A 27,153-nucleotide genomic window follows, 5' to 3' on the forward strand; every position below is an offset into this window, starting at 1 on the left:
CATAATTTTCTTTTTTCTGAATTGCTACCAAGTTAGAAAGAAATATACATATAAAAAGAACATTAATAAGGCAAAGGGTTGGGTTGGGTGGTGAAAGATCTGAGAGTTCTGAGCACTGCAGGTAGATCTCAGAGTATGTGACATGCCTTAGTGTTCAGAGTATTTCCCTCTCTCTCTCTCTCTCTCTCTCTCTCTCTCACACACACACACACACACACACACACACACACACACCCTTAAAATGACTAAGAGGAAGTATCCAAAGGAAGGATAATCGTTGGTTTTTAGAGGTACCATTCTCTAAAAGAGAATTCTAGTTGCCTATCTCAAAGTCTATTTATTCTCTTCCTTTTAGAAACAGAATCCTGATTTTTTTTTTCTTGCTGGGCACATTGCTATCCAACTAAAAAGACTAGATTTTCTATTTTTCCTTTCAGCTAGATGTGACTTTGGGATTAACTTCTGAATAATGTGATATAAGCATATGTGTCTTACAGAAAGCTCCTTTATTTAATGAGGTCTTCTTTATCCCAGTGCTGTGTTGATACACTGACTCTCCAAAAAGAAAATTAAAAAACCCTGATTTATGGTTTTTGCCAATTTCTGTGGTGTATATACTTCCACCATGGCTGATTTCAAGTAACCAAAGTGTGATGGACTGAATTGTGTCCCCCAATCCCTTAATTCATATGTTGAAGCCCTAACTTCCAAGGTATTTAGAAATAATGCCTTTAATAAGATAATTAAGGTTAAATTGAGGTCATAAGGGTATGGCCCTTATCTGATAGGGCTGGTCTCCTTTTAAGAAGAGGAAGAGACACCAGAAGTGCCTGTGCACAGAGGAAAGGCCATATGAGGACAGAGCAAGAAGGTAGCCAACTACAAGCTAAGAAAAGAGGTCTTGCCAGAAACCCAAATTTTTGCCCCTTGAGCTTAGGTTTCCAGCCTCCAGAAATAAATTTCTGTTGTTTAAGCCACCCAGTCGGTGCTATTTTACCATGGCAGCTGGGGAAGACTAATAGTCAAGATAATGTCACCAAATATGAAGTAGAGAAGAGATGCACAGAATTGGCTTTTGAATCCAGTATGAGACGGTGTTAGCACACCACTGCTTTATCAGATTGCTCAAAATTTGAGAGTGACAGTAAGGGTCATAGACGTCATCTTACTTCATGATGATTATGGCTATCCTCTAGGGACTATGGAATGTTGACTAGAAATAAGTCTGCTCTGGGACAATATTGTCAAGCTCCCATACCAGCCCTCAATACCAGCCAGATTCAGTACATGAAGCTCTGGGTATTACACAAGAGAATATTTATGGAGAACAAACCACATTTTGAGCCACACGACTGACTGAATCATGAACCAGGGGATCAGAAATCAAATCACATGAGCCATTTTTCTACACTGGAAAGAGACTGGAAAGATGGACACCATCTCTGAACTTGGTACATCAATAATGGGGAAGGATCCCTGGCGTGTTTCCACTTTACTTTTAGATCCTTCCATCTTAAGTTGGTATTCAAAGTACAGGAAAAAAAATTTTAGAGACTTAAATCTGTATAGACTCTTATTAGATGGTGTGGGATACTGATTGAGATCTTTCCTGCCTCTGGAAATCACCAATAGTTCAGGGATTATATATATGAGATGATATAGGATTAGGAGCTCCCTTGAACATGATTCCTCAAGGGTGAGGGGGAAACAAACAGATCTGGTGGCTTTCATATCAAGGGATATACACAGAGGACTAGGAGAAGAGTATAATATGAAGAATACAATACTTAGAAAGACGGTTCCCTTAAATTTTCAAGTGTTTTATCACACTCTGTCCAGAAGCTGAGGGTGAGTTATTCCAGAAAAGCCACTCCCTATGTTTAAGGGAATTGCTAGAGGAAGAGATTGACACCTTATTCTTCAGTTGGATGTGTGTTTAAGTGTTTGTTGTCTTAACATCTTATCTCCCTCATTTCCAAATGTACTATAAGTGAGTATTTGGAATGTAATTAGAGCAGCTATTTTATCAACAAGGAAACTGAGGCACAACTGAGAATTGTCTAAAGTTACCCAGTAAATGGCTCAACACAAAATAAAAACAGCTCCTTGGCCACTGAAGATTCTGGACAAATCACTAGCCTTTAAGAGCATGCTGGACACTTTCTCTTATTTTATAATTGGTGTAGGGAAAAAAGAACTCAATTGTACTGTGCTGTTCAGTGCTGTTCAATGGAACTTTCTAAGAGGATGGATATGTTCTAATGAAGCACTTGAAATATGGGTAGTGCAACTGAGGGAATTCATTTTAGATTTCATTTAATTGTAATAAAGTTTATATAACTAGTTGTGGCTGGTGGCTACCATATTGGCCAGCACAGCTACAAAGCATAGTTTCTCCACCTGTGGCCTGTGACCCACTTTATGAATGGTGAATTACCATTTAATTCACGACATCAATTAATTTGGTTTTGACTAGCAATGAAGTAAACGAAAAGAAATAGAATTTCTATCTCTCTATTTACATTACCCCTATGCTCTTGCATGTTGTTCACTTTTGCAATATAATCCTTAACATATTAATCATAGTTATTTAAAATTCTCTGTCTGATAACTCCAAAATCCATCATCCATGTCACATCTAAGCCTGGCCTAATATTTGCTTTATTTCTTTAGACTATGTTTTTTTCTTACTTTGTGGCATGTCTTGTAATTTCTTGTTGAAACCCAGACATGGTGTGTTGGGTATAAGAACTGAGGAGGTGAGCATGCAGTGAAGACTTTATAAGAATCTGGCTGGAAGGTGGGTTATATTTCATGTCTATTATAGCTGTCGATGCCAGAGGCTTCAAAGTCCTCTATTATCCTAGTTGTTGTCTTTCCTCTTGACCTTGTGCTTCCCTAACTACTCCTCCTCAGAAAGATCCTGCATCTTGCAGTACTTCCAACTGGAACCATCTCCATTATACTGAAACCCCTTTGTGGTGGTGGTCAGGTTGGGGGCAGTCGGAAGCATTCTAATCTTGCGATGAAGTCTTGGTCTTTAAGTGGGCTGGTGTCTCTAGGCTCTGACCTTCACAAGTATTTCTGCTGTGGCAGAGTTTTCCTTCCCCACCCTAAGTGAGATAGAAAAGCTACAGGGGGTACAATGGGATAGATGTCCTTCCTCAGTGGGGATAAGGCACTGGTAAAGTGGTTTCCCCTAGAGAGTAGGCCTTTGTTATGGAGAATATACTGGAGTGGTTCACCATGCTTATTCTTCAGAGCTGTCAGAGCCTCTAGAAGATCTTCCCCAGATCTTCCTATGTGAACCTGGTGGTGGTGGGGTTCCTGGAAGGGAATCCCCCACAATTACGGGTGCTTCTTAAGACTGTAGCCACCAGGAGTTTCATACTCTTGAGCCAGTCCACACTCCACCCCCAGCAATTCATCAAAATTACTATTTAACTGTGCCGACCAGTTTATGGCTCCAGTGACTTTTGCTCCAGCCAAGCAGATCTTGGGTGTCACTCTCTTGATTTACTTTCTTCTTCAGATTTTGGGAAAGTGGTTCCCCCTGCAACCTTAGTTCTCTGATGAGTTCAAGAAAAGTCACTGATTTTCAGTTTGTTTAGCTTTTTCTTATGGTAGGAAAAGGAGTGACAATTTCCAAGTTCTTCATATGTCAGGGCTGAAACCATTACTCTAATGACCACTTTATTTATTTAAAAAAAATTTTTTTAATGTTCATTTATTATTGAAAGTCAGAGAGTCAGAGCATGAGCAGGGGAGGGGCAGAGGGAGAGGGAGACACAGAATCCAAAGCAGGCTCCAGGCTCTGAACTGTCAGCACAGAGCCTGACATAGGGCTTGAACTCACAGACCCTGAGGTCACGACCTGAGCTGAAGTCAGACGCTTAACTGACTGAGCCACCCAGGCACCCATCTAATGACAACTTTTAAAACCTCTGTTTTAAGTATGTATTTCTGAATATGTACTGAGTTATGATGTTAAATGTAGTTCTTGCTAGGGTTAAAAAAATGTTAAGAAACAGTGGCATGAGGCAGAAAAAAAATAAGACTCTGGGCCATTTCTGCTGAGGTATGTCCCATCCATATTTCCATACACATTCATGGAACCATCCTATTTATTGCTACCTTTGGTAAAAGAAAAAAAAAACCTATTAATTTATAAAACATACTAATTGAAAATAAGAATTGGAGAGATTAAATAGCGTAACTGGTAAATAGTGTTTTATTTGTTTTTTACTACAAATTTGCTGTTCAACTACACGGACAGTATTATGGTCTGGTATCTTGGAAGATATAGACTATTAGGTTTCTGCTTTTCTGAAAAACATTTGAATTTTGACATAATTTATTCTTTGCACTGCTCTTAGTGCTAGGTAAACTGAATATATAATCTTAATGTGAATAATTTTATATGACACTTTGATTTGCTATTTGGGAAATATTATCTAAGTACTTCTTAATTTGCAATATTGATTTTTCTGTAGCAATTTTAGTCTAACTAGATTTAGTTTAAACTCGAAAACTAATTAGTTAGAAATTAATGTTAATTAAATCATTTTAAAATGTGGCATAAGGAAGTAGGGGGCTTTGGAAGAGAAAGAGACAAAGTTCTTTCTCATCTCACTTCTGCATACCTTCATCCATCACAGGAACCAGTGTCTGAAACGTTTATAAATGCTTGGTGTATAGTCCTTCCTTTATATAATTCAACTCTCACCTAGGCTGTGCAAGGAAATCCATAGAGGGGACACATGCTTTGCATAGCACAATAGAAAAGGTTTGTAAGTGGTCTATAAATGGGCTTCATAATAGCTACATTCCAAAAGGAAAAAAAAAAAGTTCAGGATGTATTTGACACAGTATTTAATTTTAAATATTTTTACTACATTTCCAGATTCATAATAAGATTGTATATACTTTTATACTTTAAAATATTTTACAAAGTTCATAGTTATGAAGTTTTATAAGGTAATTTTATTCTCTGACTGTAAAAAGATATCATAAATTCAAAAACAAAGTAGTCCTACATTTGTATCAAAACATTCAGAAATTAATCTATTAAACTTTGATTTAAGTACAATATTGTGGCAGGTGTGGCTATTCCATCTGGAATTTTAAATCTGATACAATTTATCATGCTGCAAGCAAAGGTGGATAATAAAATGGTAAACCTCATAAATTAATAAGGAAAAGATGGAGGATTGTATATAGAAATGGAACCATGATGATAAATAGTGAAAAAGAATGGCAAAAAAAAAAAAAGTAAAAAGTTCATGAACGACAGTCCAAGGGTTCATTAATCCTATTATAATAAAGCAAACAATTTTAGTTCCATATTTAATGGCTGATGTATATTAAAGTGCTCTCTGCTGACATATTTAAAAATATGTGATATTGCTGACGGTCATTTCACCACATGGTACACAAGCTAATTTCTCATAATTTACACTTTCATACTTTTGGGAATCCAGATTAATAATAACAACCTCGGGTATGTGAAAGCTAAACACAGGAAACACCTGCAGAACAATATTAGTTTCTGTAAGGAAGTGAAACCATTTATCATTAATTTATTGAAAGAAACTCAGGATGATGTTCTATATTTATTAATGCATAAAAAAATTTCTTACCTAAAGCTTCCATACACCAGACTGTCTTATTCCAACGGGTTGGCTGTGTTCTAACACATTTGCTATTTGATGTAAATTCAACCTCCACAGTATCACCAATGACTTCATCTCTCAAAATAATAAATATTTCACCAGGATTCTATAAGACAAAACATGTAACCCAATGAGGACCTTGAAAAAGTTTACATTAACCAAAGAACCCACTATATTTAATAACAACAAAGTCTGCACAGGATAATTATGTCTTCTATCATGTCCTATCTTTTCAAACATAGTCAGAAATAAAATATGTAAATGTGATTCTCGCCACATTTTAATTTTATCAACTTGGTGTCTATTGAATTCTCAACTTTTTCCCCAACCCCATCTTTTGCAACTGAAAAAAGTGAGGACACAGTTGCTTCCTTTTGGCCTTGACTCTTCCCTGTCCAAGAGGATCCCTATCTCAGAGTAAGGAGCATCACCTACAGACCTCCAGGGAGCCGTCATTTGCTAACCAAAGCTTTTTTTCCCCCCTGAATCCTTTTCCTTTGCCTTTCCAGAACTTAGTATATTCACCAATAAATGACAGGACTGAATAGGTATAGCTGTAAAATCTCTTAACATTTTAAATATGAGTTTTAATGTCCAATGTTTTAAATATCCAATAGTTTTAAATCTTACCTAATAGAGATTCTCTGGTTACTCTTTATGTGTGATGAGTATCTAAGAAGGTTACTGAAATGACTGAAGGTTATAAATCTAAAAGTATCAAGATTTTATTAACATCGAAAGCTAAATCTATGGATGTAAGTCAAAAGGAGTTACTGAAAACCGTTCTGGGGAAAAAGCCAGAAAAAATAATTAGGGATAAAAAGATTGACATTAATACAGAGAAAAAGAAGGAATAAATATTTGCTGAATATCTATTTTATGCTGGGAATTATGTTAAGCACTTTTAATATAAAGATATTTCCTTTAATCCTAACCAAAACATACATACACACATATACACACTGAAACCAAAATGGAAGGCTATTAGTTTTCTTTTAAGAACAGGGTAGCTAATACAGAGAGTTACATTCTGAAGATTAATCAGAACTATCTAAATCACAATCTGTACTCTCCTTTACACTGTGCTCTTTGACCCTTCAGAATAACTAAAACAAAATATCATTTTTATGTTTATCTCAGGTATCACCTTCCAAATGCTTTCCTCAAAGTCAAACTAAATTTCAGTCCCTCGCAAAATAAACAGAAACCTCCTTTATATACTCTTATAAAATTGTGTTTACCCAAAAGTCATTAACTTCAAAGTTCTCTTATTTAAAAGTTATCTGTGTATGCATAAATCACCTGCTGATAAAACTTACAACTTTAACGCTCTGTACCAAAGACTTTCTACAAATATATTAATGTGGGGTGCCTGGGTGGCTCAGCTAGTGAAGCGTCCTACCCTTCATTTCGCTCACTTCAGGATCTTATGGTTTCAGAGTTCGAGCCCCATATCGGGCTCTATGTTGACAGTGTGGAGCTTGGGATTTTCTCTCTCTCTCTCTCTCTCTCTCTCTCTCTCTCTCTCTCTTTTTCTCTCTCTCTCTGTCTCTGTCTCTCTGCCCCTCCCCCCCTCAAAATAAATAAACAAACTTAAAAAAATGTTGATGCCACAGAATTGGTTCAGCCTACATACTTCCACTGCGGCCATTTTTTTCACCGGAGTCGGGTGCTCCCCAATATTTGGCTGCAGGATATTTTAAACTAAATTTCTCCTCATCGATTACATTGCAAATGGAGAAAAGATGCCACTATTCCACAGGACACACATTCTTGGCCTCACACATCCCGCATGTCAAGAATGCCTCCCTGTATTCTTCCCTATGCCACACCGAAGCACTGCCTCATGTGACCCCTGAGGTCAGGAATGTGAACTCCTCCTGTTCATCTCATCTACCACCTCCTCTTCACGGGGCCTCCTGTCTAGCTCAGTTTTTTAGTTCCTCTGTTGCTCACACCCACACCAAACCTTTCATGACTTCCTATTTATTTTGGCCCTGATCCCCAAGATCCTCTGCATCAAAGTTCTTCAGAGCTCCCTTTCGAGTTTCCACTGTGGCTTATTCAACTTTGGCCTCTCCCCTTCCAAAGTTAGTATGCCTCAGCATCTTCTCCCAGTGTATTATTCTCATTCTCATTCTAATGAGTGCTCACACCCATTCTCATTCATGAGTGCTCACACAGGCTGCTTCTTAATGCATCAGATTCCCTCCTTAATAGAGGGCAGGACTCCATCTTTCAACCTTTTCTAGAGAAAAGTTCTAAAGGAAAGACAAGCATACTGACCACCCCAAATGAGGGACTCACATCCTCATTTGTACCCAAGGCCAGCTTCACAGGTGTATGACCTGGACTGTTGCATTGGCCGTGCACTTAGAAGGCCCTGCACTTGCTTTAATGTTCTGCTGTCACTGCCTTAAAGCGCTTACTAATTTGAACAAGGGCCCCTACACTTTCATTTTGCATCAGGCCTGTTTGTACCAAATGCTGGCGTGCCATTTCGTTCCTACTCTCCCTCCATATCCCCACTTCCCCTCTCCTCTCCCACAAGGCCTGACTCGGGGTTTCACAAGCTCCATAAACCCTCCCTACAACTGCAGCCCACAGCAACTTCTAAGGGAATCATGGAGCGTTTCACATTCACACTCCTCATTCGACCTTCTCGAAGTCACGCCCCCTGCTCTTCATTAGTTCTTCCTGTCTGTGTGTTGGCTTCCCGGCTAGGGTTTCAATATCCTGAAAGTATTTTTATTTTTTCATATCATCGTGGCATCTTGCAAAAATTATGTACATAAGAGACAATCTGTACATATTTTTAAAATGAAGATGGAATAAGTCTGTTAAAATGTGACATTTTAAAATTGAACACACCCAGCTCCATTCCTTACATCCCTCAGGACTCCCAGTTTCAGCTGTTTGCTGCCTGTCCACGGAGAAAGTGGCCTGCTCTAGGAGGGAAGGCCTGCATTGTCCAGCCTTGTCCTTAACTATTATGAACATCTTAACTAAAAATCTAATTATGTGGGCACACTTAATTCAACGGAGAAAATACTCAAAGGATCGTAAATTTGGCTTTATCAGTTATAAAGCTGCTGTTTTGCTTTCAATCTTTCTGACTCATCTGTTTATCCCCTGTTTGGCGCTGAACATTCAGGGACAGAGAGAATTATGATAATGATCCCTTCCAAAGCCTAAAGTTTTGTGGCATTGGTCACAAAACCTTGAGACCTAAACAAAGGGGCTAAAACTTGGTCTATAATAGAACACATAAAGGGTGAAGTTTCTGGGTCTCCTAGGGTTGGTGTCTTTAGGCTTATATGATATATCACGCACAGGCCACAAAGGATTTTTACCCTAGTGGATCATCATATCAGCTTACCATGACTTTTTTACACAGACCAGTGGTTCTTTTCATATATTCACGACTACTTTCATAGGCACCAGTTTAATGAGCATAGTTGCATGTGTTTTATTAAGCCAGGACTGTGCAGGCTCCTGTAGCTGACCTCTACCTGACCCATGACAGCACAGCAAGGATTAGGTTATGGCAATGGTTCCAAATTTGGCTGTTAATTCTCACCTTCAGCATCACCTGGGCAGCTTTTAAAACTGTCAGTGTCCAGGCCATAAACCAGACCATTTATATCCAAATCTCTGGGGGTAGGATTTAGGCACGATTTTTTTTTTTAAACCTCCCCCAGTAACCGCCGTCCGCAGCTTAGTTTGAGAGCCACTTGGTTAAAGGTAAAGACCTCTTTCGGTCACTGTAAAACCTTACAACCAAAAAGGGTGGCACCTTACAACATAAACCTTTCGGCATTGATACACACAATAGTCTTTTGCAACTTTTCCTGTACTTTTCAGTGAAGTCACAGGATCAGACTTTAAGGTTGATTACCAAGAACTAGTGTGTGATTTGGTATGAGAAATTAAGTGGGAAGTGCCATTAGCTTCTGTATATTATTTTAAACCCTATCTTGGGCCAAGGAATGAATGCATAGGAGGTCATCTCTGAGATCCTTGTGACTTTCCCATGGGCCCCTCAGAATCACACCTTTCCATATAGTCTAAGGATTTCTCTAGATTTATTGGCTACATAATCAGGTCTGCACTGTGGGTTTGGAGACTCACATTACAGTGGTAGCTACAGAGGTATGTCAAGGAACAGGTCAAATAAAATGAAGGTCTTTTTGAGGGAATGTGCCACGTTCTAGGATTTGGATACAAAGACACTTCAATGAAATTAATATAGATCCAAATGTTGATTTAAAGCCACTTAACAGGCCTTTCAATGTTATACTGTAACTTGAAGAATTATATTTGCTCCTGAGATCAACAAGTGACTGGATTGGTTTTAAAACAATTTTAGTCTTATCATCAGAAAAGGAGCACTGGGAGAGTAACATAAAAATTAAGAAATATCAGTTAATTATACTCAAGGAAGGAAGAGATTCTGGGGGGAGAAAAGCTGAGATTGCAGTAGACAAATTCTACCAAAAGGAAAGGAAAACAGATGGAAGGCCTGTCTATTCAGATAAAACAAGATAAAGAAGATAAGCTCATTCCGAACCGCTTTTTAGGATAGTGCTCGTGAAGGGGAAATAACGAAGCCATTGCTGGACCTATGACTGAGGCTTGCGGAGGTAACTGAAGAGACAGGAGGCATCAGAGGGTAAGTGACAGTACTTTCCAAGAGGGCCCACCGAGGAAAACATTTACAGGCTCCCTCTTAAGGCTTCAGGTAAAATCCATAAAAAGAGGGACAAGAGTCACTGCTTACAGATTGTGCAGCTCTAACGAGTGATTACAGAACAACTGAGCGGATTGCAGAAAAGCCTCTGAAGGGGAGCACTAATTCTTGATGCCATTATTAGGTGATGTGAAGGAAGTTTATTACTGTAAGGGCCATAAATGTATCTCCTGTCCTTGGAGACAGGATTTAACGTTGGTACTATTGATGGTTTGGGACCAGAGAAGTCATTGTTGTGGGGACCACCCCTAGATGCCAGTAGCAATCCCCCAGGATGACAACCAAAACTGTCTGCAGGCTTTGTCAAATCCCTTCTGGGGGCAAGGGGAGCAAAATCATTCCCAGATGAGAACCACCGCTCTGAGGGAGTTTGTCTGGGGAATTAATGAAATTTGGACTTTGTAGTAATACACAGCATAGGGCGGAGAAGCTAACAAATAATAGGCCAGGTCCAGTTCTAGTTTATATGTTATCCCAATGGAAGAATGCCTCCCAGGTGGATTTCTCATTGGGGACATAAAGTTGGATAAGCCTCTTTTATACAATGAATGTGTCTGACAGGCTTAGAACTTGGACATCGTATCTCTCACGATCAATTACTCCACAAGATAAAATCAAGAGGAATATGCTAGAAAAACAAATGCATTGGCTCATAACAAAATAAATAAATAAATAAATAAATAAATAAATAAATAAAAATACTAAAATATAGCACAGAATGCTAATCCTAGAAAAGGTAAAAGAAGAAGCCAAATTAAGTAGATTTGCACCTTTAAGACCTACCAAGGTATTTCTCAAAGAGACAGGGAATAACTTACATAAACAGAACACTGGAGGCCTATCTTCACTACCACATGAAAAACAATGTTGAAGAAAATGTATTTTCTGCTGTTTTTAGAGTGGCACAAGATTTTCAAGGCTTAGGAAATCTAAAATCCATAGAAAGGAACAATGCTTGGAATGACGACTAGGCAGAGGGATCAACACTCCCATGCTCCTGGGGTCAAAAGTAGCAGCAGCATTACCTGCTGCCTCAGTTGAACAATCTACTAAAGCTGATTCTCCAGCACAGGTGAGGGAACAGGGAGGGAACCTCTACGAGGCAAGTCCACAGACCCAGTTAATTTTACAGCAAGAAGCAGCAGCAGGAGGGACCTTACCCCCTACCCCCACCCCCCGCTTAGTCAAAGAGAATGAAGATTATGCCACTACATGGAATTACTCAACTCAGCACTGGCATACTGGAAACACAAAACTAGAAGGGCACTTTGTAGATTTCAAAGGTGCTGGGTGTGAAAGAGGCATGTTTGCAAAAAGACCTGGTGACTGGCAATTTAGCACTGTAAATTTCTAGCTTTTGTAATGTTTATTTTATTTCTGAGAGGGAGAGAGCGTACAAGTGGGGAAGGGCAGAGAGAGAGCATGGCAGAGGATCCAAAGCAGGTTGTGCGTTGACAGCAGTGGGCCCAATATGGGGCTCGAACTCACGATCTGGGAAATCATGACCTGAGCCAACCGAAGTCAGATGCTCAATCGAGTGAGCCACGCAGGCACCCCCTAACTTTTGTAAGATGGTGGCAAAATCTCAAGTATCACTTACTGGGAGGAGGCCATATATTCAGTTGTCTCCACTCACCCACCGACTGGAAGATGTCTCAGAAATGAGTAAGTTCACAGGTTGTGCTTTCAGACAACCAGCATTGACTGAAAGTTACCCTGGCAAATCTGAAACATGATTTTCACTCATTTGGATACAAATGATCTTTCCTTTGGTACTTGGCCATTGTTACATGGACTCAGATTGTACTAAGATCTAGGTTCCGAGAGCATAGGATTTTGGCTGGGACAACTGTTTTTTGTCTGGGAATTAGTTTATTTTGAATTCTTTAGTGTGTGGGGCTGGTGCTAAAGTAATCTCGTATGACCTTTCAATTCTTAAGATTCCTTAAAATGTGGGGTACCTAAGTGAGCTTTGAAATAATTTAACTTCAGAAAGTCTGAAAGAATTGTATCCATGTCAATAAAAGACAGCCCATGATCCTGCTTTTGAAAGTACCCTGATTCTACCCAACCATCTACCTGAGCTACTGCAGCCTGGAGGGCAGTGGGGTTTAATTTTTAGATTTCAATTTCTCTGCAAATTTAATAATGGGGACGGTTTCATATTATTCAAAATTTACTTGGGGCATCTGGGTGTCAGTTAAGTGTCCGACCTCAACTCAGATCATGATCTCGCGGTTTGGGAGTTGGAACCCTGCATCAGGCCCTGTGCTGACAGCTCAGAGCCTGAAGCCTGTTTCAGATTCTGTGTCTCCCTCTCTCTGCTCCTCCTCCCCTCACACTCTGTCTTTCTCTCTCTCAAAAATAAACAAACATTAAAAAAATTAAAACAAATTTACTGTTGTATGTATTTTTCAAAGCAGCTATTAACACACACTGCATAATTCTCAGTGAGCAATGTTTAGTTCCAGAGGGTTTTTTTTTTCTTTTTTGTGTTGATTTTACCTCCTTGAGAATAATTCTCATTTCTGTTTATTACAATTTTTTATATTTATTTCTGTCTCTTCCACTGTTTCTGACTCACTCGGAGCCACAGGTTCTGATTGTTCAGCCTGTCCTCCCTCAAGTTCCTGAGTCCTTTAAGCGAGTTGTAATTTTTCTTTGCCTGACTACATGTGTTGGTTCCCTCAAACTTGAACGATTCAGTTCCTGGAGTGTCTAAGGTAGTGTCAAAGAAGTTGTTGTTTCTCTGGAATGAACAGCATAATCGCTTAAAGCAATGATTCTTCTGCTTAAGTAACGGGTCTAGGGGTGAAGGGATTAGACTTTGCCCAACTGCACAGAAAATTCGGCTTCCCCCAAGACTGCTAATACCAGCAAGATTGGGGGTTCTCTTCCTAAAGACACTCAGCAGACAGACAATCGCAACCCCTGTCCTTGAGTGGCATACATCTACTGGCTTCTACCAGAAGGATCCCTTCATGCAACTCCTAAGGCTCAGGAGTGTCTTTGGCTTGTCCCACTGAAGGACAACACAGACACTGAGGGTCACTGTCTGGAGATTGTGGAGATACAGATTCAGGCCAAGCTCTACCAGTGTGCTTATTTTAGTAGTCCATTTCAATGAAGACTTAGCAGGAAGACATGTATTCATATAGTCACCTTCTCAGAAGTCCACACTACATTCCTTGCTCCATTATACTTCTGTTCCTGAAAGGACCAACTCTTCCAACTCTTATGATATTTCCACTTAATAACGCAGGCCTTTAGTATATGTTTAATAATTGAAAAACTGGTGATATTAGAAAATAAGTGTTTTCAAATTCTATTCAAGAATATGTTTTTACTTATAGGAATAAAATCCTTGATCTGGTTAAAATGAAATAAAAAATTCTTAAGTAGCTTTATATATATAGCAATTATATATCTTTTTGCAATGTGCCAAATAACATTTGATAAAATGAAGCTTTCATATATTCTCTAATATTTAACTATTCAACAAATATTTACCAAATACCTATTAATGGCCAGAGAGTGTTTTGGATTCTTAGGACACAGCCATGAACAAAGTACCCAACTATCTTAGAGCCCACATTCTGTTATGAAAACAAGAGAGCCACTTAAATAACAAAGTTTCTTACTGACCTCACATGGAATTTCAGCAGGAAGCACCATTGCCTGTGGTATGGTATCTCTTGAAGCTTTTGATAATTCTTCAATTTCCTGTCTCTTACTTATTTCCCCAGAATGTTCCACTTTTAGGTCTTTTGGAATATTGACCTCAAGGTAGTCATCAGAACCTGGAGAAAAGTACATGAATGTGAACTACATCACAATTATAATATGGTTAAGGTCATATTATTCCCTCCATTGTTTTAAAGACTAATTGTTAAACAATCAATTGGATTAATATATGGGACAACAGAACTGAGTTGAAAATAACTGAACCAATGTTAATAATTAAAATAACACTTCACAATTTAACTAGTATTATTATAACCTTAGTGACTAATCTAAACCAACTATATATGTTCACCTACTAGTTTAAAGTTCCCCCCGAAAAAAAAATCCAACCACCATGTAATATTTTTTCTTAACATTAAATTAACACACCTGAAAAAGATGGAACTATCTCTTTTCAATGACTGTAAGTAAGGAAATTTATTTTATTTTAAATGAGAACAATTATTTGTACTTCAAAAAGATTTCTAATTTGTTTTTAATATATGAAATTTATTGTCAAATTGGTTTCCATACAACACCCAGTGCTCATCCCAAAAGGTGCCCTCCTCAATACACATCACCCACCCTCCCCTCCCTCCCACCCCCCATCAACCCTCAGTTCGTTCTCAGTTTTTTAGAGTCTCTTATGCTTTGGCTCTCTCCCACTCTAACCTCTTTTTTTTTCTTCCCCTCCCCCATGGGTTTCTGTTAAGCTTCTCAGGATCCACCTAAGAGTGAAAAAGATTTCTAATTTTAAAAACAAAAAAGCAAAATTGGGAAATGTCACTTTATAAACTAGTATTTCTGCACAACACTGGTTTAAGAGTGAAATATCAGTATTCATCCAAATGTTGATATGTTCTGTGAAAAGTGTGTTCTATACCAAAAAACTGGCTTTCTTTATGGCAGCATTACTAGAACAGTGAAATATGTTAATGTGAGTTTCAATCTTAAGGGGAAAGGATATTTGATTTTTTTGTTTTAACATTTAGTAATTTAGCATTTGGTCTTAGTCATTAAAACATGTTTTTCTATTGAAGAAAAACACGTTGTGTTAAGAGTGAAGGATAATTTTTTTATTACTCAATATTTCAAAGCCCAAACGCCTCTCATTAGAGTACAGACCAATGTGGCTGAAACCGAGTCTCTAACAACTAGATTGCATCTGTAAGCTCTTAAGTCAACCCCAAAAGTATTCCTAAGTCCACAAAGAAGATAATTGGGGAAAAAAAGAAACTAGCCCCTGATAGCTAGAAACCTCCCCAAGACTGTGTAAAAACCTTGGTGTTGGCTTGGAGCTGGCCCAGTGTCCTAGTGAAATCAACAATTTCACAGAACATCAACATTTGACATGGCCACTCTGCCTCCACAGTGGGTCAAGTCGGGGGTGAGAACACTTTGTAGTCAAGTATGAATCCAAGCGAAAACATGAGCACTGCCTAAATCACAAAGAATGACCAAACATCCCAAATCCTAGCTCCTGTCACTAGCTATCACTTCTTTACCAATTTCAGCCTTCGTCTCTTTTTCTCTTGCCCTCTAGTTAGGGTAACCTACTCCTCTCAGTTTTCCTGGGAATTTTCCTGGTTTGGGCACTGACATGTTGTATCCTAAGAACCCCTTCAGTCTCAAGCATACTGGGACAGTTGGTCACCTTATTTTGGATAAAGATCACTAATATACCAAATCATAACATTACAATTGCTTTTTGACAGCAAGCAAACTACAGCAAACCCCTGCTTTCTTGAAACCTCCCTCAAATCACTTAACAACAAGCCTAAATCCTACAGTAAGTCTTTTCTAATAGCCATATTGAGATGGCCCATGGTTCTCCATGGTGTGCCTTCTCTTCATTGCAACTAACAAAAAGTCCAAATAGTTCAAGTGCAGGTGTGTTCCTAGTGGTTTGTGGCTAAAGGACACTGACAGGATAAAAAGGAAGAAGAGTCAAAGGCAGTATAGATGGAAGTAGCTAGAATTTGGTTATTTTACCAAAAAAAGTGAAGTTGCCAGTTTCACATAGGTAATTCTATCAGTGAAACAGAATAACAAAAAGACATGCCCTCTAGAGAGGAACATCCGCATGCCACATCTAAGAAAGAGAGTGGTTTTTCTGGTGTTGTTCTGTCTTAATGAAAGTTGCAGAATAAAACCAAAAAAAATCTGGGATTTCCAGATTTTTCTTAGTACTAAGGCTATAAAAATAGCCTTTATTTCTTTACAATTTCATAAACGGTTTCATTTTCTTTCTGTCTCTGTCTGTGTCTCTCTCTGTCTCTCTCTCTCACACACGCGCGTGCACACACACACACACACACTCACACACTCACATCCCAGAAGAGTGAAAGGTTGTTTTGAACTGGCTCGATCATTTTGTGAATTGATGAAAGAGCAAGGAAACCATTTTATTTAGCACACTTTAGAAGAAGGGGGTGTAAATTATTCTAGCACAGCAGCATCTAGATGTTTTCTGCTAATTCCTCTGTGGTATTAGGTTAAGAAGAGCTATTTTATTTACCCTGAGGACATAATCATGACTATACAAAAAGATTTATCTCCATGAACCTTCACAGAATCACTGTTTATACTGCAGAAAATTGGAAGCAGTTTAAGCAATAAGGGACTAGATAAAAATCTGCACTGTGAAAAAGATACTGTCGCCAATAAAAATTCTATCAGAGAGTATTTACTGATAAGAAACAGGTCCGTAATATAACTGAAAAAGTTTCAACTTAAGAACCTAAGTTAGTAGGTTCTTATTTTAGTAAAATAAGAAGTATAGGACTTCTGGTTTCAGGTTCCACATGTAAGGAGCTTTGGAAATCAACACTCCTCCTAACAAAAAGCTGAACTGACTGAAAAATCACCAGTCTTCTTTGATGCTTAAGAAAGGGGTGGACTTGGAACAAACTGCTGTCCCCCAAATTGGAGAGACAGTCAGGGAAGTACAGGGAGTCTCAACTTACAGAGTAGACTTAGGACTGCAAACCACCCAGGAACCAGTGCCGGAGTAGGAAAACCACAACTGTAATTGATGCTCAGTGTGGACAAGTCTGAGAGTTAAAAACTGCAAACGAATCCAGCTGAAGGAGGGCCTCCACATTATTTTGAGATTTACCTCCAGGAGCTTGACTAGATTCCCACAGAAAATATTAGAGAAAATTCCCCTCCTGCTGCTGGCAGGGGGAGGGGAAAAGAAATCATTTTGAAATACTCCATAGCACTCTGTTCTTCTAAGAAAGGTTTGTCCTCAGGGCAGACTGGTTAATGACAGCCTAATCTACTGGGGTATTCTCAGAGTCTAAGTGACCTGGGGATGAGAAATACCCAACAGCAGCCCTCTGTAGCCATGTTGTCCCACATAAAAGGGGCGGAAACTAAGGCAGTCTCATGAAGTTCATGGTTCAGAGCTATAGGTTCACTAAATGACTAAAACCTAACTAAGCATAGGACTCTAGAAAGCTTCCCCTCCCCCACATCTCAGAACCACATTACCAAAAGCCTATTTATAGCAGTTCCTTTTACCTAGTACATCATATCTTTGAGAAAAATGACAAGGCATATCAAAAGGCCAAAAACCAAATTTGATTAGACAGAGTAAGCATCAAAACCAGACATGGCAAGGATGTGGGAATTATCGGACAGGGAATTTAAAACAGCTCTGATTTAATATGCTAAGGGCTCTAATGTATGAAGTAGATGGTATGCAAAACAGATGGGTAATGTAAACAGAGTAATGGAACTCCTACAAAAGAATCAAAAAGAAATGCTAGAGATTGAAAATACTGTAGCAGAAATGAAGAATGCCTTTAATGGGTTTATTGGTAGACTGGACATGATTGAGGAAAGAATCTCTGAGCTAGAGAATACATCAAAGCAAACAAACAAAAAAACCTTAAAAAAAAAACCAAAAACTGAAAAGAATATCCAAAGACTGTGAGACAACTACAAAGGTGTAACATACATGTAATGGGAATACTAGAAGTAGAAGAAAAAAAAGGAACAGAAGAAATATTTCAAAGAATAATTACTGAGAATTTCTCCAAACTAATGTTAGATATCAAATAAAAATACACCTAAGGATACTGCCTTCAAACTGCAGAAAATAGGGCACCTGGGTGGCTCAGTGGGTTAAGCGTTTGAAATTGGCTCAGGTCATGATCTCACAGTTCTGATGTCGGGCTCTGTGCTGACAGCTCAGAGCCTGGAGAATATATTCAAATTCTGGGTCTCCCTCTCTCTCTGCCCCTACCCTGCTCTCTCTCTCTCTCTCTCTTTCTCACGTGTGTGTGTAAAAATAAACATTAAAAAAATTTTAAACTGCAGAAAATCAAAGATAAAGAAAAAATCCTAAATGATCTAGAGGAAAAAAAACTTACATGTAGAAAAACAAAAACAAGAATATTTGACTTCTCCTTAGAAACTACGTAAGCAAGAAGAGAGTAGAGTGAAATCTTTAAAGTGTAAAAGAAATAAACCACAAAAACAAAATTCTGCACCCTATGAAATTATCCTTTAAAAGTGAAAAAGAAATAAAAACTCTCTGGGATAGCCAAACATTAGGATAATCCATTGCTAGTAACTGCTGCCACCTTCAAGAGAAGATAAAAGATTTTTAGAAAGAAGGAAATAATATAGGTCAGAATCTCTGATCTGCATAAAGAAAAGAATCAAAGAAGAAATAACTGAAGGTAAAATAAAAAACATTTATTTTTCTTAATGGTGATTGATCTAACAAATAACAATTTGTCCAAAATAATAATAACAACAGTGTATTTGAGTATGTATGCTTGTGTGTGTGTGTGTGTGTGTGTGTGTGTGTGTGTGTATAACTTAAGGTATATATATATTACAGATAAATGAAATGAATGACAGCAGTGATAAAAAGGATGGAAGGGAGGAATTAGGATTATTTTCTTACTATAAGGTTATTATACTATCTGTGAAGTGGTATAGTGTAATTTGAAAGTGGACTTCAATTAGTTGTAAATGTATATTGCAAACTCTAGGAAAACCACTTAAAAAAGTGACAAAAAAGAATAACTGATATACTAAAAAGACAGAGGAAATGGAATCAAATAATATGTTTAATTAAAATCACAAAAGATAGATGAAGAGTGGAAGACAAAAATAGGAACAAAGAACAAGGGCCAAAAAAAAAAAAATACCAGTAACGAATATGGCATCAATCCAACTATATCAGTAATCACTTTGAATGTCAATGATCTACATGCACCAATAAAAGACAGAGATTGCAGAGCAGATCAGAAAATGAGACATAACTATATTTTGTATACTAGAAATCCACTTTAAATATAAAGATATATAATGCTTAATAGTAAATGGATAGAGAAAAATATACCATGCTAATACTAATCAAAGGAAAAGAGGAGTAGCTATATTAATTTCAGACAGAGCAGACATAAAAGTAAGGAAAGTTATCAGGGATAAAAAAGACATTATGTAATGATAAAGGGGTCAATTCTCTAAGAATACTTAACAATTCTTAATGTGCCCATGCCTAACAACAGAGCATCAAGCTGTGTGAGGCAAAAACTAACAGAACTGCAAATGAATCCACTCTCATGGTTAGAAAATTCAATACATCTGTCTCAGAAACAGATCCAGCGGGCAGAAAATCAGTAAGGGTATAACTGAACTCAATAATATCACCAACAAACTGCATATAATTAATATCTATAGATTAATTCATTCAACAACAAAGGAATACATATTTTTCTCACACTCACATGGAACATGAACCAAGATAGACCACACTTTGGGCCACAAAACACATTTTAACAACAACAAAAAAGCATACAATGTCTGCTCTCAGTCTACAAAGGATTAAACTATAAATAAATAACTGAAAGATAACTGGAAAATCCCCAAATATATGGAGATTAAACATACTTCTAAATAACATAGAGGTCAAAGAATAAATTTGAAAAAAGAAATTACAAAAATATTTTTAATCAGAATGAAAATGAAAGTACAACTTATCAAAATGTGTGAAATGCAGTGGAAACAGTACTTAGAGGGAAATTTACAGTATTGAGTGCATGTATTAGAAGAGAAGAAAGTTCTAAGACCAAATCCAAGTTTCTGTCTTTAGAAACTAAAAAAATGAAGATGAAATTGAATACTAAGTAAGCAGATAAAAAGAACCAATTAGAGCAGAATTAGAGTAGAAATCAATGAAACTGAAAACAGGAAATCGATAGGAAAAAATTAAGAAACTAAAAGTTGGTTCTTTGCAAAAACCGGTAAAATTGATAAGCTGCTAGCCACACTTACTAAAGAGAGAAAAAGAGATAGAGAGAAGACACAAATTACTAACATGAGAAATAAAATAAGGGGAGGGGACAGCACTGTAAATCCCATGGACATTATAAGAATAATAAAAGAATACTAAAATAACTCTATGTCCACAAATTTGGTAACATAGATGAAATGGACTAATTCCTGGAAAGACATAATCTCCCTAATCTCACACAAAAAGACATAGATAATAGGAATAGGTCTACAGCTTCTTTGTATTAAATAAATTGAATCAATAATTAATAAATAACCTTCCAAAGCAAAAAACCACCAGGCCCTGATATGTTAACTAGTGAATTCTACAAAACATTTAAGGAAAAAAATATACCAATTCTCTACAACTGCTTTCAGAGGTTAAAAGCAGAGGTACTATGTCCTAACTCATTCTACGAGGCCAGATTTACCCTAATACCAAAATATTACAAGAAAGAAAGAATATTGAAAGACATTATAGAAAAGATATTACAAGAAACCATAGACCAATCTCTCATGAACATAGACACAAACATCCTCAACAAAATATTAGCAAGTTGAATCCAATGAAGAATGAAGAGAATTATACACCATGACCAAGTGAAATTTATCCCAGTTATTCAAAGTTGTGAAACATGCAAAAATCAATTAACAACCATCACATCAATAGACTAAACAGTAAAAACAATCACACGATCAAATCAATAGATGCAGAAAAAGTATTTGACAAAATCTAATACCAAGCATTAATAAAAACTCTCAGTAAACCAGGAATAGAGGGAAACTTTTCCAATTTGATAAGGATTATCTACAGGAACCCTACAGCTAACATCATGTTTAATGTGAGAAACTCCAAGCTTTCCCATTAAGATTATTTAGAAGGCAAGAATGTCCCTCTCACTATTACTCTTCATCATTTTACTGGAAGTTGTTGCTAATGCAATTAAGGCAAGAAAAGGAAACAAAACACAGATTTAGAAGGAAGACATTAACTGTCTTTGTTGGGAGAAATACGATTGTCTACATTGTAAATCCAAAAGCACTGACAAATTCCTGAAACTACTAACCGATTATACAAGGTTGCAAGATATATAGTTCATATGCAAAAAAGTAATTGCTTTTCTATAAAGTAACAAATGAAATTTGAAAAAAAAATCAATACCATTTGCAGTAGCACCCCTCAAAATTAAATACTTAAGTATACATTTAACAAAATATGTACAAGTGCTATATGATGAAAACTACAAAACTCTGATGAACAAAATCAAATAAGAACTAAAAAATGGAGAGATAGTCTATGTTCATGGATAGGAAGACTCAGTAGTGTCAAGATGTCAGTTTTTCTCAACTTAATCTATAGATTCAATGCAATTCCAATCAGAATCTCAGCAAGTTATTTTATAGATATGGACAGATTGATTGTAAAGTTTATATGGAGAGGCAAGAGACCCAGAATAGCCAACTCAATATGGAAGGAGAGCAAAGTTGGAAGACTGACACTATGCAACCTCAACATTTACAACAATCAAGATAGTGTGGTCTTGGGGTGCCTGGGTGGTTCAGTTGGTTGGGTGTCCAACTTCGGTTCAGGTCATGATCTTGTGATTCATGAGTTCGAGCCCTGGGTCAGGCTCCATGCTGACAGCCCGAGCCTGGAGCCTGCTTCGGATTCTGTGTCTCCCGCTCTCTCTCTGCCCCTCCTCAATTCGCGTTCTGTGTCTCTCTCTCAAAAGTAAATAAACATTAAAAAATTAAAAAAAAAAAAGAAAAGATAGTGTTGTCTTGGCAAAAGAACATACAAACAGAAGATTAGAACAGAATAGAGAGCTGTTCAGAATAGAGAGCTGAGCTGAGAAATAGAGCTACATAAAAATGGTGTTTGGATCTTTGACTAAGGAGCAAAGGCAATACAATGGAGCAAAGGCAGTCTATTCAAAAAGTGGTGCTGGAACAACTGGAAATCTACATGCAAAAAAAAATGCATCTACATATAAACATTACACCCTTCACAAACACTAACTCAGAATGGATTATAGACCAAAATTTATGATGCAAAGCTATAAAACTCGAGTATGGTGGTGCCTGTTTAGATATAACACCAAAGACATGATCTATGAAATAAGTAATTAATAAGCAAGACTTCATTAAAATGGAAAAAAAACTACAAAAGACAATAATATCTAGAGAATTATAAGATAAGCCATACACTGGGAGAAAATATTTGCAAAAGACATATATAATAAAGGACTATTCTGCAAAATATACAAAAAAACTCTTAAACTCAACAATAAGAAAATGACCAAACACATTAGAAAATAAGCCAAAAAACTTAACAAATACCTCACCAAAGAAGATATACGGGTAGCAAATGGGCATGTGAAAAGATGCTCTGCATCATATGTAATCAGGTAAATGAGAAATTAAAAAAAAATACAATGAGCACTACATATCTAATAGAACAGCCAAAATCTGAACACTAAAAATATCAAATATTAGTGAGGATTTGGAGCAACATGAACTCTCATACATTCCTGATGAGAATGCAAAATGGTACAGACATTTTTGAAAACAGTTTGGTGGTTTCTGGCAAAATTAAACATAGTCTTACCATGTAATTCATCAATCATGCTGTTTGGCATTTACCCAAATCATTTACACAAAAACCTGAACATGGATTTATATAGCACAGCTTTATATGAATATATATATATATATATATATATATATATATATATATATATAATATGAATTTATATGAATTGCCAAAACTTGGGAGCAACCAAGATGTCCTTAAGTAGGTGAATGGATAAACTGTGGTACATCCAAACAATGAAATATTATTTAGAGCTAAAATGAAATGAGGTATCAAACAATGAAAGGACATAGAAGAAACTTAAATGCATATTACTCAGTGAATGAAGTCAGCCTGAAAAGATTACATACTGTATTATACTACCTATATGACATTCTGGAAAAGGCAAAACTATAGAGGCAGTAAAAAGATAAGTGGCTGCCAGGAATCTTGGGTAGGGTGGGGAGATGAATAGGGAGAGCACAGAAGATTTTTGGGACAGTGAAAATACTTTGTATGCTATCATAATGATAGGTACTTGTCATTATACATTTGTCCAAACACATAGATCATACAACACCAAGAGTATATCCTAAAGTAAACTATGGACTTCAGGTAATTATGATGTGTCAATGTAGGTCCATCCTTAAATGGTAAAAGCTGTACCATTCTGGTGAGTGATGTTGATAATGAAGGTAGCTATGCATGTTTCAGGGGTGGGGTGCAGGCAGTATATCATCTCTGTATCTCCCTCTCAATTTTGATGTGAACATAAAACTGCTCTAAAAAAATAGTCTTTTAAAGAAACGATACATATACAGAACTATGTGGTACAGATTCAAAATATATTCCTGAATGCATAAGAATACACTGGCATATATATATATGTATATACATATATACATACAAATATATGTATATTACATATGTAATATATACATATACAAATATAATATATATGTATATATTACATATATATATATACATATTCCACAAATATCAAGAGTAGTTATTTATGACTGGAGGGGTTATTGGTAATTTTATTATATATATTAATAATAATAACTAAAAATATCTCATACATAATATGTATTTTTCTATAATGAAAATGTATTTGTTTTATAGACCGAACTATATAAACATTCCTCAAATAATTGAATTATTTAAATTATCAAGAATAATTGATGAATAAAATGAACTGATCAAGATTACATACTGAGCACATGGTCCTCTACCCCTCCTCTGCACATGTAAATGAAATAATAGAAAAGATTATTTTCTTTATGGGTCATGACATAAAAATGGATAGAAAAACACTGCTCTGCAATTAGTATGTGAAATACTATACTACACTATACAGATTTTCTCAAATCACCTCTATGTTAAAGTGATCTAAGCAATTCCATAAGATATTGTCTAGAAGAATGACTCTTCTCTTTCAAAATGAATTTAATATTAGGCAAAAATAATAACAGATAGCTTAAGGCAAGATAACTTTGTATTTTTTTAACAACTAGTAAAATTGCATTGCAGACTTAGTAAATAGTAAAACATCATAAAATAGTAAAGCACTAGAAAATAAACTTTCCTTTATGAATTAAGTCACAAAAACTGGTATATACGTAATTTTTAAAACTTCTCATGTGCTTTCAAAACAGACACCCTTTAATAATATCTTTTTTTCAAAGAAAAATCTTTAGCATAGACTTTTAAAATTTTGTTTCTATGTATCTGTCAATTGATTAAACCCTCATGTGGCATGAGGACAGGTTTTTGAATAATCAACAAAACTAAGGATTGAAAAAAAAAGTGGAATCTTTTAAAAAAATTTTTTTTAATGTTTTATTTATTTTTGAGACAGAGAGAGACAGAGCATGAGCAGGGGAGGGGCAGAGAAAGAGGGAGACACAGAATCTGAAGCAGGTTCCAGGCTCTGAGCTGTCAGCACAGAGCCTGAGGCGGGGCTCAAACTCGCGAATGGGGAGATCACGACCTGAGCCGAACTCGGACGCCCAAGTGACTGGGCCACCCAGGCTCCCCAAAAAGTGAAATCTTTTATTTCTATCATGTTTGAATTGCTTTTGTTACACTGATTTGAAAAAAATTAAAAAAAGTTATTCCTAAATGCCCAAAGACTCTTCAAATCTAACAATCATTCATAGACAAACCAAAGATTCACTTTTCATCACAAATGATTTGGAAACAACAGAAACTAATCTAGGAGAAATATACCTACTGCAAATAAAACCCTCTTGTCCTTCCATGTAACCTTGGGAAAAGTAATATGTACTATGAGCTTCAATGTCCTCAATTATTTAACAGGGTAAATAGTGCCTTTCTTGTTGGACTATTTTCAATACATTTAGTAATATGTATGATGTGCCAGGCCTAAAATAGACAGTCAATATTAGTTTACTTCTCTTTTTTCTGATTTCTTGTATCAAAATGAATAAAACCAATGTTTTATATTTTCAAAATATTCTAAATCAATCTTTCTCAATTTATAATCCAACTATTATTAGAAAGGACTGCATCATTTCCCTGAAATTTCAACAAGTGAACATCATTGTTTTTGTCAGATTTATAATCTTGGTAAATGATTCTATGATCACAATGCTGCTGATTTTATTAAGTATGCTTAAGACAATATAGAATCTAGCATGCTTCTCTGGAGTTTTAATTATCATACCCAAGACTACAGTACTCTCCACCATTCAGGTAAGTAAACACATATTTCTCCAAGAAATTAAAAAAACAAATGTACTGTACAAAGAGATGTAATTTTCACCAACATATTAGTCTAGTCAGTAGCATTCTTAAACAATCTTTGTTGTATGTTGTACATTATAATGGACACTAAATAAGAAATATTTGGGCGCCTGGGTGGCTCAGTCAGTTAAGCATCTGACTTCGGCTCAGGTCATGATCTCACGGTCCGTGAGTTCGAGCCCCACATTGGGCTCTGTGCTGACGGCTCGGAGCCTGGAGCCTGCTTTGGATTCTGTGCCTCTCTCTCTCTCCCTGCCTCTCCCCTGCTTGCACACTCTCTCAAAAAATCAATAAACATTACAAAAAAAATTAAAAAAAAAAAAGAAATATTTTGGGGCACTTGGGTGGCTCAGTCGGTTAAGCATCTGACTTTGGCTCAGGTCATGATCTCGTGGTCTATAAGTTTGAGACCCATATCAGATTCTGTGCTGACAGCTCACAGCCTGGTTCCTGCTTCAGATTCTGTGTCTCCCTCTCTCTCTCTGCCCCTCCCCTGCTCACACTCTTTCTCTGTCTCTCTCTCTCTCAAAAATAAATAAACATCAAAAAATAAATTTAAAAAAAAATTTTAAAAAGGTACCTCTGTGCTTCAGTCAGTAAAACTCTAAAAACAGGAGCTGAACAAAGCTAGAGAAAATCACCATAGCATAGAAAGCACTAAGCTTGCCTCTTTTCCTACACATTTTCATTATTTATGTTTTCTGAGAGTTGTTAAGGCAGTTTTAGTTTTTAGTTATATTATCAACATTGTCTCCTACAACTGGATATATGAAGCACTGAGATAAAGGAACTGAAAGGCCAGATAATGAAACAAACTCTAATTATATCCTCTCTGAAGAGCCTCAACATGTATTAAGATAATCCCTTTAAGTAGGTTGTCCAGAATGAAATAAAGTCAAGATATGTTGAATACGACTGCAAACAAAACTGACCATCAGATTTTCATTCATTATCTTTACGGAATAACATTGTAAAGTTTTTGCAATGTTATTGTATTTAATATTTAATACATATTTAATACATAAATATATACATAATATTTAATACATTTAATATATAATTTAATATTTAATACATTTAATACATAATCTAAATAACATATAATTTATAATATATATTTTAATAATTTAATAATTTTAATATATAATTTAAATAAATTTAAATAATATTTATTTAATATTTAATACATTTAATATATAATTTAATCTATTTGATTGCTACGTTTTCAAAATCTAGGCTACAAGAAAATTTTGTGTATGAACTGATCATTCTAACTTCAAGTGTTAAATTATATGTGGGACATATAATTCATGAGTAGAGAGATGGTTGGGTTTTTTTTTGTCTTATGAAATATCCCATTGAAATACCTAGGA

At 36.4% G+C, this 27,153-nt stretch overlaps 1 protein-coding gene across 1 annotated transcript in view; it reads right to left on the reverse strand.

The window, feature by feature from the left end:
- The window catches only part of BANK1 (B cell scaffold protein with ankyrin repeats 1), a 309,171-nt gene that overhangs the window by 214,944 nt on the left and 67,074 nt on the right, over positions 1 to 27,153 (reverse strand). The window contains exons 3-4 of the mRNA XM_053217099.1: positions 14,068 to 14,222; positions 5,640 to 5,778 (exon numbers count right to left, since the gene is read on the reverse strand). Of these exons, the coding sequence (XP_053073074.1) occupies positions 5,640 to 5,778; positions 14,068 to 14,222 (294 nt within the window). The remainder of the gene's footprint in view (positions 1 to 5,639; positions 5,779 to 14,067; positions 14,223 to 27,153) is intronic.

This window comes from Acinonyx jubatus, chromosome B1 (genome assembly GCF_027475565.1).
Source record: "Acinonyx jubatus isolate Ajub_Pintada_27869175 chromosome B1, VMU_Ajub_asm_v1.0, whole genome shotgun sequence".
In the NCBI taxonomy this organism is placed as follows: domain Eukaryota; kingdom Metazoa; phylum Chordata; class Mammalia; order Carnivora; family Felidae; genus Acinonyx; species Acinonyx jubatus.